The sequence below is a fragment of the Leopardus geoffroyi genome, chromosome X (genome assembly GCF_018350155.1).
Source record: "Leopardus geoffroyi isolate Oge1 chromosome X, O.geoffroyi_Oge1_pat1.0, whole genome shotgun sequence".
Taxonomy (NCBI): Eukaryota; Metazoa; Chordata; class Mammalia; order Carnivora; family Felidae; genus Leopardus; species Leopardus geoffroyi.
Window position 1 is genome coordinate 82,927,891 of NC_059343.1, and position 17,024 is coordinate 82,944,914.

At 39.3% G+C, this 17,024-nt stretch overlaps 1 protein-coding gene across 4 annotated transcripts; it reads right to left on the minus strand.

The window, feature by feature from the left end:
- Window positions 1-1,518: 1,518 nt before the first annotated feature.
- TCEAL6 (transcription elongation factor A like 6) lies at window positions 1,519-3,784 on the minus strand. 4 transcript variants are annotated; one of them, XM_045471653.1, is made up of 3 exons: window positions 3,766-3,784; window positions 2,777-2,846; window positions 1,519-2,407 (listed from the first exon to the last, which is right to left on the minus strand). In XM_045471653.1, exons 1-3 carry the CDS (start codon window positions 3,774-3,776, stop codon window positions 1,778-1,780), a joined length of 711 nt encoding a protein of 236 aa, XP_045327609.1. In that variant the 5' UTR covers window positions 3,777-3,784; the 3' UTR covers window positions 1,519-1,777. The 4 variants fall into 4 exon arrangements, with proteins under 4 accessions (XP_045327609.1, XP_045327611.1, XP_045327610.1 ...); XM_045471655.1 differs by lacking the exon at window positions 3,766-3,784 and adding an exon at window positions 3,396-3,512 and having other exon boundaries at window positions 1,519-2,402; XM_045471654.1 differs by lacking the exon at window positions 3,766-3,784 and adding an exon at window positions 3,396-3,506.
- Window positions 3,785-17,024: the final 13,240 nt, after the last annotated feature.

Genomic DNA, 17,024 nt, shown 5'->3' on the forward strand with positions numbered 1-17,024 from the left:
AGAGAGGGAGAGAGAGAGAATCCCAAGCAGCCTCCATACTGTTGGTGTGGAGCCCAATGTGGGGCTTGAAATTATGAACCATGAGGTCATGACCGGAACCCAAATCAAGAGTCAGACACTTAACTGACTGAGTCACCCAGGCACCCCGTGATATTTTGCATTTTTAATTAACTCTCAGGTGATACTGATGCAGCTGGTCTATACACAACATGTTCATGAATAAGGACCTAAAAATTAAATATGTTTAAGGGTCTGCTGAATTGCTCATGAGGGGCCTGACAAGTTTCCTGGGAGAGAATTCAACCTAGGAAAGAGAGTTTGAAGATATTAACCTGTAAGAATAGCACAGCTTTTATCATACAGATATATTTTTTTTTCCTGGTCTAGCTTGCGATATCTGAATTTGACGAGGATATTCATGTATGCAAAAACACACAAACTAAAAAATACACATAAATGGTCATTTTGCTAAAAAAAATAACAGATATTAGAGTCCCAAGTAGCACTAGCATTCAGCTGCTAACAGATAACTGAATAATTGTAATTCAAGTGGGAAAAAGCCCATCCACACTTCTATAAGGGTCAAGGGTGGGTGGGCATTTGTTCTAGAGAAATTGATAGGGTTTTGGCACCTTAAGGCCTCCTCCTCATTAGACAGTATCAGTAATGAGTACAGTACCCAGGAGAAAGGGCACAGAGCTCAGTGGACATGGAAGTATCCAGGAGACAATTGCATTCATGTTCTAGCTGCCTAGACTTGTTACCAGGCACAAGTGAGACCTCCCTCAGTCCTGCTCCAAGTGTCTGATTCCATTCACATACCTGTTCTTGCATGGGAATGGTGTGGGAGCCATTTGTCCCTTAAGTATCTGGTAGAGGCTGGGTGACAACACAGCTCACATCCTCAGTACCTCATCTGATCCACTTGGCAGGCCCATGAAGCAAGTAATATCCCCATTTCACAAATGACAACACTGACCCTTACAGAAATGGGTCTAACTGCCAGGTGGATTCCTCTAGCTATTAGTCCCAGAAAATGGGAGTTTTACCTATTATCGTATGTTCTAACAACAGGAATTTTAAGTATCTTCACTGCCCTCTTAAACTCATTAAACAGTTCAATCATGTATTATTTTCTGGTTTTAGTTATTTTTTAATTATGAAAAACATAATTCATATATCCTTTAGGAAAAAGAGACGAGTGAACAAATAAAAAGAATCACACATGGTGGGAGCCATAGGACGGTACAGGACTCAGGAGGAGCAGCAGTGATCACTGACATGGTTACAACTAGGGAAAGACATGGGGATGGGCATGCACACAGGGGAATGGCACAGAGGTACCTAACCAAACCATGATGTGGTTGAACTCATTTTTGAGTAAAGGTGAGGCCTACTTTGACTACCATACAGGAAAAAATACTGTCTACTTTTTAGTGTAACACTCTTTCAGAGTCTTCTCTGTGAACAAATGCATTATGCCAATATATTTTTACAAAAATGGGCTGATACTGTATATATGGTTCTGCAAATGGTTTTATCTTTATTGTTATTTTACAATGTACCATGAACATCTTTTCCATGCACATGGGTGAAAATCCCCTACTAAAAGACAGAGGACACTGTAGTTGGATCAAAAGGCTGCTGGTAACCAAGAGTGACACCTAAAGCAAAGTATCAGCCTAAGTTTAAAGCACATAGCCTGGCAAATGCCTGCCAGGAAAAGCAGGATCAGCAATATTCTCATTAGAGAAATCAGAAATGAACGCCAAAGACATTAAAGATATGGGATATCATGTAAGCCCCTTTGGCCCCTACCTCCGCCCCTCATTCCCCTGACACCCCGCTGCCCCCTTGGGGCAAAGGGATCCTGTACATCTCTTTGCATCCAATGAAAACCACCCATTTTCTGTTTTTTCCTTAGCTCTTCCTGAGCCCTTGACACATCTCCACATTCTCTCATCATTTCCTCACTGCCCAAGTGCCTTTCCTGTAAGTCCTCCTGATAGTCCTTGGGGGAATCGTCTGTCCCCCTGTCCGTTTTTCTTTTTGCTTTCCTAGGCACATAATCTTCAGCTGGGCGCTTTTCGGCAGCCCGCGACTCACTCTCAGCCTTTGCCAGGGATTCTGGCTTGCCCTCGCTGTGTGGTTTTCCCTCATTTTCAGACTTGCCCTGCTTTTCTTGCTTTCCCTCATCTTCTGGTTGTCCCTCATCACCTGGCTGTCCCTCATTCTGGAGCTTTCCCTCATGCCCTGGCTTCCCCTCCACTTCCAGCTTTTCTTCCTCATCTGATTTTCCTTCATCTTCTGTATCTACTTCATCTTCTGGCTTTCCCTCGATTTCCAGCTTTCCTTCATTTTCATTGTAGAGTTTTTCCATGTTGAGATTTCCCCTTCTTTTCCTGTACTGGGGGGTGTGGTGAGGTGGTAAGGGGAAGAGAAGATAAAGAAGACAAGGGAGACTGAGGGCTTGGAGGTGGAATGCAGGTCCTGATAGTACTGGCATCTTTCCCCTTGGCTGGGTTCCTTTGACCTGGCCCAGCCCTCCAAGTGTGTCTTCTGCCCACCCTCTACCCCACAATTCATCCCACACTTGAGAGCCAACCATTTCCTTGGCAGGCCCTACCATCTTCTCTACCATCCTAAAGCGTGGTGGGGTGTGTGCAATATATGTGGTGGGGGATGGGCAGTGGGGCTCTCAAATTCTGCCCAAGCTGTGCTTTCTACACCCTCCCCTCACTGTTTCTGTCCAGTGTCCCTCCCTCCTTTCACTCACCCGCAGGGATTCTGAACAGGTTCTTCCTATTTTTCTAGTCTTGCAGAGTGCTGGGGACAGACACACAGACCTGCAGACAGACAGGAGACAGGGGCAGGGCGTCTCAGCAATTTGCTCTCAGCAAATTGATGTTTCTTTCCTGAATCTGGGCCCTCCTCATGCAACATTTCCCTCACTTACCTCCCCCGCATCCCAGCCGCCATTACTTTCCAGGCCTCAGGCTCCAGACCAGGATGCTGTCCAAACTGTTTGGATCTCTGTGACCCCCTCCCCTGCAGACAAGCCGCCCGCCCTCACCCTCTTTTTGCGGAGGTCAATATTTCCACGTAGGTGCAGAGTGTGAGAGGGGGTTATTTCTAGAATATGTCTGTCTACATTTCACTGTCGCACTGCGGGGGCGCCCCCCTCCCATTTCAGGTCGAAAAATGGCTGGAGAGCGCAGAGGAGGGGCGTCGAGGAGGCGACAGAGCCTGCTGCAAGATGCTCCCTCCTCACCTGCCCACCTCCCCGCCGCGTCCCCCTCCTCCCCAACCTCCCGGACCCCTCCCCACCCCGCGCTGCTCCCAGATCCTACTCCCATCCACCTCCACCCCTGCCCGGGGCCGCCGGCAGCACCCACCCTCACACCGACCTGCGGGACCTGCGGGGCCCGGGCCAGGCCTGTGCCTCCTCGGGCTCGCCGAAGCCCGCCGGCCCTTCGCCCGCCGCCCGGGCGGCTCAGAGAGCTGGTTCTGCGCGGGCGACGGGAGCGGACAGCGCAGGCACCGGACCGCAGGGTGGGTGAGCAGGCGGGCGCGGGGGCTGCTGCCCACGTCGGCGCCCGACCGGTCACGTGAGCGCCGCGTCACCCAAGCTCGGTTCCCCACCCCGCTCCGCCCCCTCATCCCCATCCCGTAGGGACCAGCCAGCCACAGACGGTGGGGAGCAGTGTGGCAAAAGGGGGTCGCCGAGAGGGCAGCCCAGAGGCTTCTTTACCGCAGGTGCTTTACCTGGCGCGCATCTCAGGTCCTCACACAGCATCCCTCTGAGAGGTACGTCATTGCCAGGTGTGACAGCTGATCGCAGGGAGCGTACCCGACTTTGCCGAGAGCACTCAGCAACGGAATCCCACAGGCTGCTTTCAAGACAGGCTCTGCCAGACTCCAGAGCTCTGGTGGTAGTGTCCGCCAAAGTAGAGCTGCCACCTTGAGTAGCTGTGTTCCTGGGCCTCCTCTCTCCTCAGTCCACACGTTCTCTCTTCCCTGAGTTATTTCTGTTCATTTCCCTCTAAGCACAGATGATTTTCCAATCTCCATCACCAGGCTATCCTCTCCCCTGAGCTTTAGACCCTCTTTGCCAACTGTCTATTGGCTACCACTGCTTGAATGTCCCTGAGGAACCTCAAAATCCGTATACCCCAAACTGCTTTCACCAACTTCCTTCTCACCTTCTCCCTTCACTTCTCTTCACACTTGAAACTTGCACTCCAATATTTGACCTCTTCTTATTTAGAGAGAGTGTCAGACAGCTAAACAAGATAGCATTAAAATATGTTTTAAATGGATCACAGATGAATAGATTTATCATCATCCTTGGTCTACAATACACTCTGTATCATTAACCCTTTGTCCCTCTTTTCTTTTTTCTTCCCTTCCCTTCCCTTTCCTCTTTCATACTGTGAAACCACCACCCGCCTCAAAAACTAGAAAATTGCCAATATAAAGTTGCTACAGTGTAATGCCACATATTTGGTTTTCACAATGTGACTATACTGTGCCTTGGTTTGGATCATGTGTATCCTGTTGTAGTTAACTGAACTTTTTGGATGCATAGATAGTGTGTCCTCTAATGAGAAATTTTTATCTTTTATTTGTTCAAAAATTCTTTCTTCTCATTTCTGTATCTCTTCTCCTTGGAGTCCTGTCATGCACATGTTAAACATGCTTCATGTGTCTCCTGGTTCTCTTAGGCTTTTTAAAATTTTCTTCAGTTTTTTTTTTAACTTTTTGCTCCTCAGACTGGATAATCTCAATTGATCTATCTTCAGGCTAACTGATTCTTTTTCATGCCTGCTCAAATATACTGTTAAACCCCTTTAGTGAGCTTTTCATTTCAGATATTGTGCTTTTCAGCTCCAGAGTTTCTGTTTGGTTCCTTTTTATAAATTTCTATCTTTCTACTGATAGTTTATATTTGCTAAAGTGTTGCCTCTTCATTTCCTTAGTCCTTTGTCCATCTTTTCTTTTAGCTGTTTGAGCATATTTAAGACAGTTGATCTAATTTTTTTGTCTAGTTAGTCCAATACATGACCTTTCTTATAGTCAGCCTAATAATGTTTCTTTCTTATAAATAGATCATATTTTCTTTATTTTCTTGTTTCTTCATATGCCTCACAATTTGTGTTGGAATCTGGACACTTTGTATATTAGAAAATATCAACTCTGTAAATTAGATCCTCCCACTTTCCAAGGTTTGTTGTTGCTCTTTGTTGTGGGCTGTTTCTTTGTTTAGTGACTTTTAAAAATGGTTTTGTAAATTCTGTATTATTTGTCATGTGTGACCACTGAAGCCTGTGCCTTATTAGCTCAGTAATCAACTGGTATTTGGTCATGGTTACTTTAAATGTCTAGAACCATGAGAATAAAAATACTTTCCCAGTCTTTGCAGATGAACTCTGACATTGAAGTATTTTTAGTGCTTTACTTTCTGCTTGGGCAGATCCTGAAGAACAGCCCACGGTTAATGCTTAGGGCTTTCTGTGGCTTTTTCTGAGCATGTATCCAATCTTGGGTATGCACATATACTTTTCAATTCCTTAGTATATGTGAGTTTTTAAAAGTGCTTGTTCCTCCGTGTATGTCTTTCCCCAACTTATCATACTTAGGCTTCTCAATGTATTGTTTACCTCAAATGTTGTTCCTTGTCCCAGGCTGCTGTGGCCAATACCTGTGACTTTAAGTGTTTTTGGCAAAAGCCACCCAGGAAGCTATCCCAGTTCCAGTCCCAGGAATGGTCTGTTTGGTGTGACAAAGGGAATTTTTTGTGCTGGTCTTTCAGGGAGCTGCCAGACAGACTAAGACCCACAACCAGAATTCTATGAGAATGGGATCTGAATTCTTCCCTCTGGCACTAGCAATGTAAACCAGGATATCAAGCTGCCATCCACAGACTGCTGACAACCTGGGGCATGGGGGATGGTAGGCAGACAATTTAAAATTTCTTACCACAAAGCAGTAGCCTCTTTCTTCACCAAATTTCCCCCTGGTTGTTACAATTTTTATTTTACTAGATTCCAGAGTTCTACAAAAGTTGATTGTGATATTTTTTGCCAGCTTATTAGTTGCTTTTACGGAGGGGTCAAGTCCAAGAATTCCATACCTTGCTATTTTCAATAAGGTTACTTTTCTTTCTATTCCTATTTGTCAGTGTTGGTAGTTTGTGTCTTTATTGGAATTTGTCCTTTTCATCTATCTTGTCTTATTTATTGTCACACAGGTGTCCATAATATTACTGTATAATCCTGTATAAACCTGTAGACTTAAGATTCATGTCTCTTTTTTCATTCCTGGCTCTGATAATTTGAATCCTCATCCTTTTTCTTTCTTTCTTTTTTTTTTTTTTTGATCAGTGTATCTATAATTTGCCACTTTTTTTCCTTTTATTTTCAAAGAAGCAATCTTCAGTTTTAGTTAGGTTCTCTATTGCTTTACTATTCTCTACTTCATTTATTTCCACTCAAATATTTACTATTTCCTTCTTTATGATTTCTTTGGTTTTAAGCTGATTTTTCTAGTATTTTAAGGTGGGAATTTAAATTACTGATTTGAGATTTTCATGTTTTCAATATAAGCAATTACAACTATAAATTTCCCTCTAAGTACTGCTTAACTACATCCCATAAGTTTTGGTATGTTGTGTTTTCATTTTTATCATCTGTAAGTAGTTTCCAATTTCTTTCATGATTTCTTCTGATTAAATGGAAATATATTGCTTAATTTCTACATGTTGATAGATTTTTCAGATATCCTTATGCTGTTGGTTACTAACTTAAGTCCATTATTATCAGAGAATATTATTTGTGTGATTTCAATCCTTTAAATTTATATGGTATTTTATTATGGCTTATCCAAAAGAATGTTCCATGGGTGCTTGACAAGTTGTGTTTTGATGTTGCTTGGAATATTTTATAGATGTCTGTTATTCTAGTTGGTTTGTAGTTTTATGCAAGTGTCTTATCTTTTTATTGATATTCTTCCTACTTGTTCCATCCAATTTTTAAAGTATCATTTTGAAGTCTGCATTTTCTATTTTCAAATTCTCTGTTTTTCCCTTTCTTTTCTGGCAGTTTTTGCTTTATGTATTTTGACATTTACATATGTTTACATATATTTTAATAGATTCCTTATGGATCGACCTTGTTATAAAATACCTTTCTTGTTCTCCAATAATGTATTTTGTCTTAAAGTATTTTGCCTGATATTAAAATATCCACTACTTTTTTCATTACCCTTTGCATGGCATATATTTTTACATCTTTTCACCTTCATTATATTTATTTATTTGAATCTAAAGTCTTTCTCTTGGGGGCGCCTGGGTGGCGCAGTTGGTTAAGCGTCCGACTTCAGCCAGGTCATGATCTCGCGGTCCGGGAGTTCGAGCCCCGCGTCAGGCTCTGGGCTGATGGCTCAGAGCCTGGAGCCTGTTTCCGCTTCTGTGTCTCCCTCTCTCTCTGCCCCTCCCCCGTTCATGCTCTGTCTCTCTCTGTCCCAAAAATAAATAAACGTTGAAAAAAAAATTTAAAGTCTTTCTCTTGTAGATAGTGTATACTTGGATCATGCTTTTATGCCCATTTGACTAATTTCTGCCCTTTGAATGGAGCATTTAATCAATTTGTATTTATTAATTTATTTTTTTAACATTTATTTATTTTTGAGACAGAGAGTGAGAGAGCATGAACAGGGGAGGGTCAGAGAAAGAGGGAGACGCAGGATCTGAAACAGGCTCCAGGCTCTGAGCTGTCAGCACAGAGCCCAACGCAGGGCTTGAACCCACGGACCGTGAGATCATGACCTGAGCGGAAGTCAGCCGCTTAACCGACTGAGCCACCCAGGCACCCCTAATCAATTTGCATTTAATGTAATCATGGATAAGGTAGGTTTTACATCTGCCATTTTACTATTTGCTTTCTATATGTTGACTTTTTTTGCTTCTTTATTTCTCCACTATTGCATTCTTTTTAAAAGACATTTTCAATATGCCATTTTAATTCCCTTGTTGTTTTTTAGAAGATTAAAAAAATTCTTAGTGGTTGCCCTACGGATTAAAATTAACATCTTAAAACAATCTAACTTTGTCAATTCTAACTTTATTTCAATACTATTAAAAAGGTTGTTCTAATGTATCTTCATTCCCTCCTTACTCCTTTGTGCTATGATTGTCCTAGAAACTACATGTTTAGCCATTGTATACCCCTAAATGCTATTTTATAATTATTGTTTATGCAGTTTTCTTTTCAATCAAATAGGAAAAACTCACAAACATACATTTATACTGTCTATATTAATTTTTTATTGCTGTTGTAACAAAGTACCACAAACTTCATGGCTTAAAACAACAGGTTTTTTCTTTTATAATGCTGGAGGTCATCAATTTGAAATGGTTTCATGGGGTTTAACCATGGTATTAGCAGGGCAATACTGCCTCTGGAAACTTTAGGAGAACATCCATTTCCTGAAGTCTCCAGCTTTTAGAGCTGCATTCCTTGAATTATGTCCACTTCCTCCATCTCCAAAACCAAAATCATACAAATGTCTCTGCTTCCATCATCATATTGCTTTATTCCTCTTCAGTGTCAAATTTTCTTCTGTCTTTCTCTCATAGGAACACTTGTGATTGCATTTGGGCCACACCCAGAAAATCCAGTACAATCTCTCCATCTTGAGATCCTTAACTTAATAACACCTGTAGAGTCTGTTTTTGCCATATAAGGAAACATTTATAGGTTATAACATTTGGATATGAATATCTTTTGGGAGGCCATTATTTAGCCAACCACTTTGTCTTTTATATTCACCTATTTAGTTACCTTACCAGTGCTCTTTATTTCTTGATGCAGATTCAAGTTACCATCTAGAGTCCTTTGATTTCAGCCTTAAGGACTCTATTTAATATTTCTTATAGAACAGTGAAACTGTAGGCGTCCCTGGGTGGCTCAGTTGGTTAAACATCTGACTCTTGATTTCAGCTCAGGTCATGATCTTATGCTTATGAGTTCGAGGCCCCCATCAGGCTCTGGACTGAGCATAGAGCCCACTTTGAATTCTCTATCTCCCTCTCTCTCTGTACCCCTCTCTCTCTGTCCCTCCCCAGCTTGTGTGATCTCTTTCTCTTTCTCTCTTTCTCTCAAAAATAAATAAACATTGTAAAAAAAAACAGTGAAAGTGTTTAAAGATTCTCTCAGTATTTGTTACCTGAGAATGTCTTAGTTAATACTTAATTTTTAAAGAAGAATTTGTTGGTTAAGATATCTTGGTTAATATTAATTCTTCTTGCATTTTCTGAAGAAGATATCCCACTGCCTTATGATCTCCATAATTTCTGACTAGAAGACTGCTGTAGACTAGTTTTTAAGTTAGATTAAACTTGAAAAGTTTTGGTTAGTACATTTTCAAATGCATTTTCTTGCTGCTTTATTTCTCATCTCTTTCTGTGATTTCCATTATGTAGGTATGTTTGACAGTGTCTCAAGGTTCTGTCTCTCTCTATGCTCTTATTAATTTTTATTTGTTTTGTTTTTCAGACTTGAAATCTTTATTTACCTATTTTCAAGTGTACTGATTCCTTCAGCCAGCTCAAGTCCATGATTGAGACACTCACGTGAATTTCTCATTTCAATTATGTTCTACTCAATGGGGAAAATAGTATCTTTCCAATAAATAGTGCTGGGAAAACTGGATATCTACATGCAAAAGAATGAAGTTGGGCATTTACCTTACACCACTTACAAAAAGTTAATGCAAATGGATCAAAGATTTCAACAGAAGAACTAAAACTGAAAATTTTGAAGAAAAAGGTGAGAAAAACTTCATGTCATTGGATATAGCAATAATTTCTTGAATATAACACTCAAAGCATAGGCAACAAAAGAAAAATAAGATAAATTGATGCTATGGACTGTTTGTGTCCCACCAAAATTCACATATTGAAACATGCTAGAAAAAGCCAATGTTGCTCTGAAAGGATTGTTAAACTCCATTGTGGTGAGGGTTCAGAAAGGAAAGAAGAGTACTGGAAATAAAATTTGCATCTTTTTATAGAGTAATACATAAATAATCATGTATAGAATGTTGGTAGTAATATAGATGGTAAAGGCCATTCTGTTAGGTCTCAGAATGAGGAACATGTTATTGGACAATGGAAAAAAGGAAAAAAGGAAACCCTTGTTATAAGGTGACAATAACTTGGTTGAATTGTGTTCCTATTTGAGTATTTTGTTAAACGTACAACTTGCAAGCAACAAAATTAGATTTTTAGACCACTGCAGACATGTATGCCACCTATCAGAGTTGATGTGTGGGTGGGGCCCCTGAAGAAAGCTGATTTGTGGGAAAAGCTACCACAGAGCTGTAACATGGGCAGCAACCAGAGGAGATATATGAGTGATGTTACCACTTCAGAGGGCCTGAAGGGCAGAACATTGAGCCAAAGAAGATTATTCTCATGCCTTAAGATCTAATGGGATTTGCTGTGTTAGGTTTTGGACTTGCTTGGGACCCATCACTCCTTTCTTCTTTCCTGTTTCTCCCTTTGGAATGGAAATGTCTATCTTATGCCTGTCCCACCATTGTATTTTGTAAACACATAACTTACGTTGTTTCATAGATTCATAGTTGGAAAGTAATTTTGCTTTAGGATGAATTACACCTAGAACCTTACTCATTTCTCATTTAGATAATATTTAGAAGAGATTTTGGACTTTAAAAGTTTATGCTAGAATGAGTTAACATTTTAAAGGCTGTTGGGATGGAATGAATGTATTTTTCATGTGAAAAGGACATGAATATTGGGGGGCCAAGGGTGGACTACTATGGATTGAATGTGTCCTCCCCAAATGTATATGTTGAGAGCCCTAATCCCCAGTGTGGTGGTAGTTGGGGATGGGATCTTTGGGATGTAATTAGATTTAAATGAGGTCATGAGGGTGAAGCCTCTATGATGGGATCACCATCCTTATAAAAGAGGAAGAGCTCTCTGTCTTTCCACCATGTAAGGATAGAGCATGAGGGTGGCCATCAGCAAACCAGGAAGAATGCTTTCACTGGAGACTGAATTTTCCAGAACCTTGATCTTGGACATCTCAGCCTCCAGAACTACAAGAAAAAAATTTTTGTTGTTTAGTCCACTCAGTCTATTGAATTTTGTTATAGTAGTCAGAACTAACACAGTTGAATTTTATAAAAATTAAATACTTTCTATCCATCAAAGAATACTATCAATAGAGTTAAAAAGTAACCTACAGGATTGGGGAAATATTTATAAATCATATGTCTCTTAAAGGATTAATATTGAGACTATATAAAACACTCCTACAACTCAACAACAATAAAAAAGAACCTAAAAAGTAGGCCAAGAACTTGAATAGACATTTCTTCATAGAAGATATGCAAATGGCCAAAGCATGTAAAAAGATGCTCAACATCACTATTATTGGAGAAAAGCTAATCCAAACCACTGTGAGGTATGACTTCACACCCATTAGGATGGCTATTATAAAAACAACTCAGAAAACAATGTGTTAGTGAGGATGTGGAAGATTGGAACACTTGTACACTGCTGGTGGGGATGTAAAGTGGTGAAGTTGCTGAGGAAAACATTATCGTGTTTACTCAAAGAAAGCCCAAAACATATAATTATAATATGTTTTAGCAATCCACTTCTGGGTATATACCCAAAATAATTGAGAACAGAAGCTTAAATAGATACTTGTACTCCCATGCTCATAGCAACATTATTCACAATAGTCCTAAGGGATAAGCAACACAAGTGCCCATTGAAAAATAAATCGATAAAGAATATGTGGTATATACATTCAATAAAATATGATGCATCTTTGGGGTGCTTGTATGACTCAGTTAGTAAAGCTTCCAACTCAATTTCAGCTCAGGTCAGATCTCACGTTTTGTGGGTTTGAGCCCCGCATCGGGCTCTGTGCTGACAGTACAGAACCTTGTTTGGGATTCTCTGTCTCCCTCTCTCTTTGTGCCCCTTCCCAACTGTCTCTAAATAAATAAATAGATTAATTAATTAATTAATTAATTAAAAAATATGATGTAGCCTTAACAAAGAATAAAATTCCACTACACATTATACTATAGGTGAACCTTGAAAATATTATGCTAAGTCAAATAAGCCAGACACAAAAAGACAAATACTGTATGTATTATTCCACTTATATAAGGGACTAGAAGAGTCAAATTTATACAGACCTAAAGTAGAATAGTGGTTACCAGGGTCAATGGGGGATAGGAGAATGGGAAGTTATTATTTAATGAGTACAAAGTTTCAGTTTGAAATGATGAAAAATTGTTGGAAATAGTGGTGATGATTCCACAACAATATGAATGTACTTAATGCTACTGAATTGCACACTCAAAAATGATTAAAATTTAGATATTGCATTTTGTGTATTTTTCCACAATAAAAAAAACATAGACCATTTTAAAGTGAACAATTCAGTGGTATTTAGAACTTTCACAATGTTATGGAACCACCTCTATTTAGTTCTAAGACATTTCTATCAGACCAAAGTAAAAACTACTTATTCACTAAGTACTTGCCTTCCTTTATCTACCCAGTACCTGGCAATCACTGATTTGTGTTATATCCTGCGTTGATCTTCTGAGACTGCCAGAACAAAATACCACAGATTTGGTGACTTAACAGAAATTAATTTCTCACAGTTCTCAAGGTTAGAATTCCAAAATCAAGTTGTGAGTAGGTGTGGTTTCTCTTGAGTCCTCTTCCCTTGGTTTGCAGATGGCTTTCTTCTTCTTGTATCCTCATATGGCCCTTTTCTTGTGAGCAAACACTCTTGGTGTCTCTTCCTTTTCTTATGAGGACACTTATTTTATTGGGGTCCCACCCTTAAGACTTTATTTAACCTTATTTACCTCCTTAAAGATGATATCTCTACTTACATTGGGGGTTAAAGTTTCAACTTATGAATTTTGGGGAGACACAATTCAGTACATAACATTCCACCCTCTGGCACCCCAATACTCATGTCCTTCTCATATGCAAAATGTAAAATTTATCCTGTCCCAACAAGCCCCAAAGTCTTAACTTATTCCAGCATCAACTCCAAGTCCAAAGTCTCATCTGAATATCTGAATTAAGTCTAGGTGAGACCAGATGTATGATTCATCCTGAGGCAAAACTCCTATTTAGCTATGAATCTGTGAAACTATTTATGTGCTTCCAAATACAATGGTGGAATAGGCATATAATAGAAATTCTCCTTTCAAAAGGGAGAATTCCATTATCATGAAACTTTTCCCCATGTTTTATTTTAAGAGTTATGGTTTTAGCTCCTAGGTTTAGGTTTTTGATCCATTTTGAGACATTTTTTTTGTATATGGTTTAAGTTAAGGGTCAAACTTCAATATTTTGCATATGCAGTTTTCCTAGCACTACTTTTTGAAAAGTATGTCCTTTTCCCATTGAATGACCTTGGCACCCTTGTTGGAAATCATTTGACCATGCATGTGTGGATTTATTTCTGAGATGTCTATTTTATTGCATGGGCCTATATGTCTGACATTATGTCCATACAACACTATTTTGATTATTGTAGCTTTGATAAGAGTTGCACTGCAATGAATGGATTCTTCTATAGGGCTTCCAGTGGGAGCATCACCCTGCCCACACATTAATTTCTGACTTCAGTCTCCAGACCTGCGAGAGAATAAATTTATATTGTGGTAGTTTTTATTAAAGCAGTCATAGGAAACCAATACTAATAGCGAATGACATACTTTGTGGAAAATTAATATTTATGCCTGTTTTCACTTTCCCATCCTTTCCCTGAGACAAGCAGATGAACACCCCCTAGATATGGGATAAATTCAAAGTGGCTAGGATGGACTCTCACAAGCAAGGTTTGAAATTGGTAAGAGGAATGAAATTTTTATTCATTTTATTGTTTATATGTTACCTGCATTGGAATGAGAGAAAAGCATTACATAGTCTTCAGTTGAGGAAATGTAGCTTTTTAAGACATGTGAACCTTTCCTTTAAACTTTTATTTACAGTCTTGATTTATTTCGCAGAAAATTTAATATTTTTTACATAGTAAATATGAATCTTTCCCTTTATGGTTTCATCTTTTATTTCTCTAAAGCTCAGACAGGCTTTCTCCTCTATACTCTTGTCCCTGAATTCAGATTAACATATATTTATATTCTCTTTTACTTTATTGATTTGTCCTTAATATACTTGAGATAAAGGGGCACCTGGATGGCTCAGTCAGTTAAGCATTCAACTCTTGATTTTGGCTCAGGTCATGATTTCACAGTTGGTGAGTTCAAGCCCTGAGTCAAGCCTAGCATCAGTCTCTGCGCTGATAGCGCTTGGGATTCTCTCAAAATAAATAAACTTTAAAATGTGTGTGTGTGTATGTGTGTGTGTGTGTGTGTGTGTGTGTGTGTGTGATAAAAATGTGCGCACAGGTAACTCTAAAATTTTAGTGTGCTTCAGAGTCACCCGGGAGTTTAACATTGCAGTTACATAAGCACCATTACCAAAGAGTGGTCTTGGGTGAAGGGTCAGGATACTGTATTTTAAACAAGCTCCCCATGTAATACTGAAACATTTGCTAGACTAGAAAACCTTGAGGAATACTAATATATACTATTTAAAAGGATCTCATGTGTTGATTTGGGGATACAATTCCTCCTCTTTGATATGTATTTCACAAGATATATATTCTAGATAAATAAAATGAGTTGCTTAGGGTCACACAGTCAATCAGGGGTAGTGCAGAGAAAATTAATCAGAGATACTTTAGTCACAAATTATACTCAGTTGTTCTAAACTCTACATGTACATCAGAATCACTGTGAGATATTTTTAAGTTTTTTAAGTTTATTTATTTTTAGAGAGAGAGCGCACAAGTGCAAGCAAGGGAGGGGCAATGAGAAGTTACTTGCCCGTTAATAATCCCAAGCAGGCTCCTCATCTGTCAGTGCAGAGCCCAATGCGGGGCTCAAACCCACGAACCGTGAGATTATGACCTAAGCCAAAATCAAGACTTGGATGATTAACCACTGAGCCACCCAGGTGCCCCTCACTGTGAGAGTTGTTTCAATGTAATGATCCCTTGGTCTCATTTCCAATGAGTCTGATTCAATTGGTTGGGAGTGGGTCGTGAGTTCCACTTTAAAATCTCAGGTAATTCAAACCTGCAAAGGTTGAGAACCTATGCATTAATGGTAACAACATAAAAATAAGACAGTTATCTCTTTAAAAAGGGCACAGTCTAATGGGAAAATAAAATCTGATGTATATAGTTTAAGGCACTTAAAAAGTGCTTTCATATATACATGATGAGGAGAGGAGTGCCCAAACTTGAACTAAAGCTGGGGCATCTCCACTTTAATTTATGTAAGTCCAGAGATGTCTGATGAACTTGGAGTAAAACCTAGTTTCCAGAATTTTTTTTGTCAGTTCCTCAGGTGATTATGATGCAGTTGGTCTGTATAGCACATGTTGATAAACATTGGCAAATGTAACATTATGGTAAGTCCAGGTGTTGATATTGTTGCTTAATGCTTTCTCTGTTGTGTTCCTTTTTCAATTGCAAGCTACAGCCTGTAGAGAAATAAAGTTACTTGCCCATAATCAGAGGCAAACCTGAGCCCACATTGCAGGACTCTCAATTCAGCTATAATTAACTGTTGTACCCTTCAATTTACCATTCCCTATGGTAGGCACTGAGGGTACAAGTACCAATAGGACAATATATTTACTGTGAGAAGGGTACAGTCTACTTGGGGACCAGTAGTGATGGAAAATTCTCTAAACAAATGGTTGATTTACCAGGTATTTAGTCCCAGCCAGTTTCCCATTGTTATGTGATTATAGGTTTATTGGGCACAGCAAAAATCAAAGCAAGGGAAGAGGGAAATTCCTCTGGATCCATGTAGGTTAGTGTGAGTACAGACTACTCGGTATTCTGGGGTTAGGTTGGCATAAAACCACCTTCACACCTGTGTATGTGCAGAGTGAGACCTATAGCAGTGTCTGCACAGAAAATGGAGAGTCAAGGAAATGGGCCATATGCATCAGAGGATGGAAATAGTAGTCCAATTTTAGGCACACTAAATAGGCACTAAATTAGGCACAATAAATCTAGTGTCACTCAGATTTATCTAGGGGAAAGGGATAATGAGGAAAGTCTGAGAAAAACCATACAGGGCTATTTGGATCCCTAAGCAGAACTAGGGAAGTATCCACCTGGATTAAGTATAACTACAAAGCAGAAAGTGACATTCTCCATATTTCTGAAAGGGCAAAATGGAAATTCATACCATTGAAGGTTCAAGATAAATCAGTGGGTCTTTGTCATCTTTAGGATTCTAGCACATCAGCAGTGGTAGGGACCAGTGGAAGGAGCAAAACCTAGCAGAAGGGGAAGGAATACTTAGCAGTCATGGCATTATCCAGGGAAAAGGGGCACAGAAGCATATAGAAAGGTTACCCACTTGGCATTAAATTATACTCCAGGGTAGGCATACTTCTCGGGCTCTTCTCTAAATATGAAGGGCACTTAAAGTGTCAGAACCTTGCATGTATGGGTAGAGCCAGCCACAGAGGTTCTTTATTACCTCATGTTCTTTATTACCTCATTTGATTCCCACACTAGTCCTGGAAGGCATATATTATTTTCATTTTATAGATTAATAGGCTGACTGTAAAGAAATGTAGCTGTAATGATTACTAGGTTTGTGCTTCTAAATAAGAGATCTTATAAGAGGTAAGACAAGATTTATGTCTTTAAATGTTTCTCAAATATTTGTTGATTGTCTCCATTCCCTTTATAATCCAATTGGCAAGTTCTTTGCCTCTTACTTTTTTCTAACATATATAATACATATGTATTCATTTTGGAAAAATAATAAAAAACAAGTAATCAAGAAAAAATTAAAGAAAATAAGAAAACTATATATGTATATAATATGCACACTTTTAAATGAGATAGTATATCTATAGA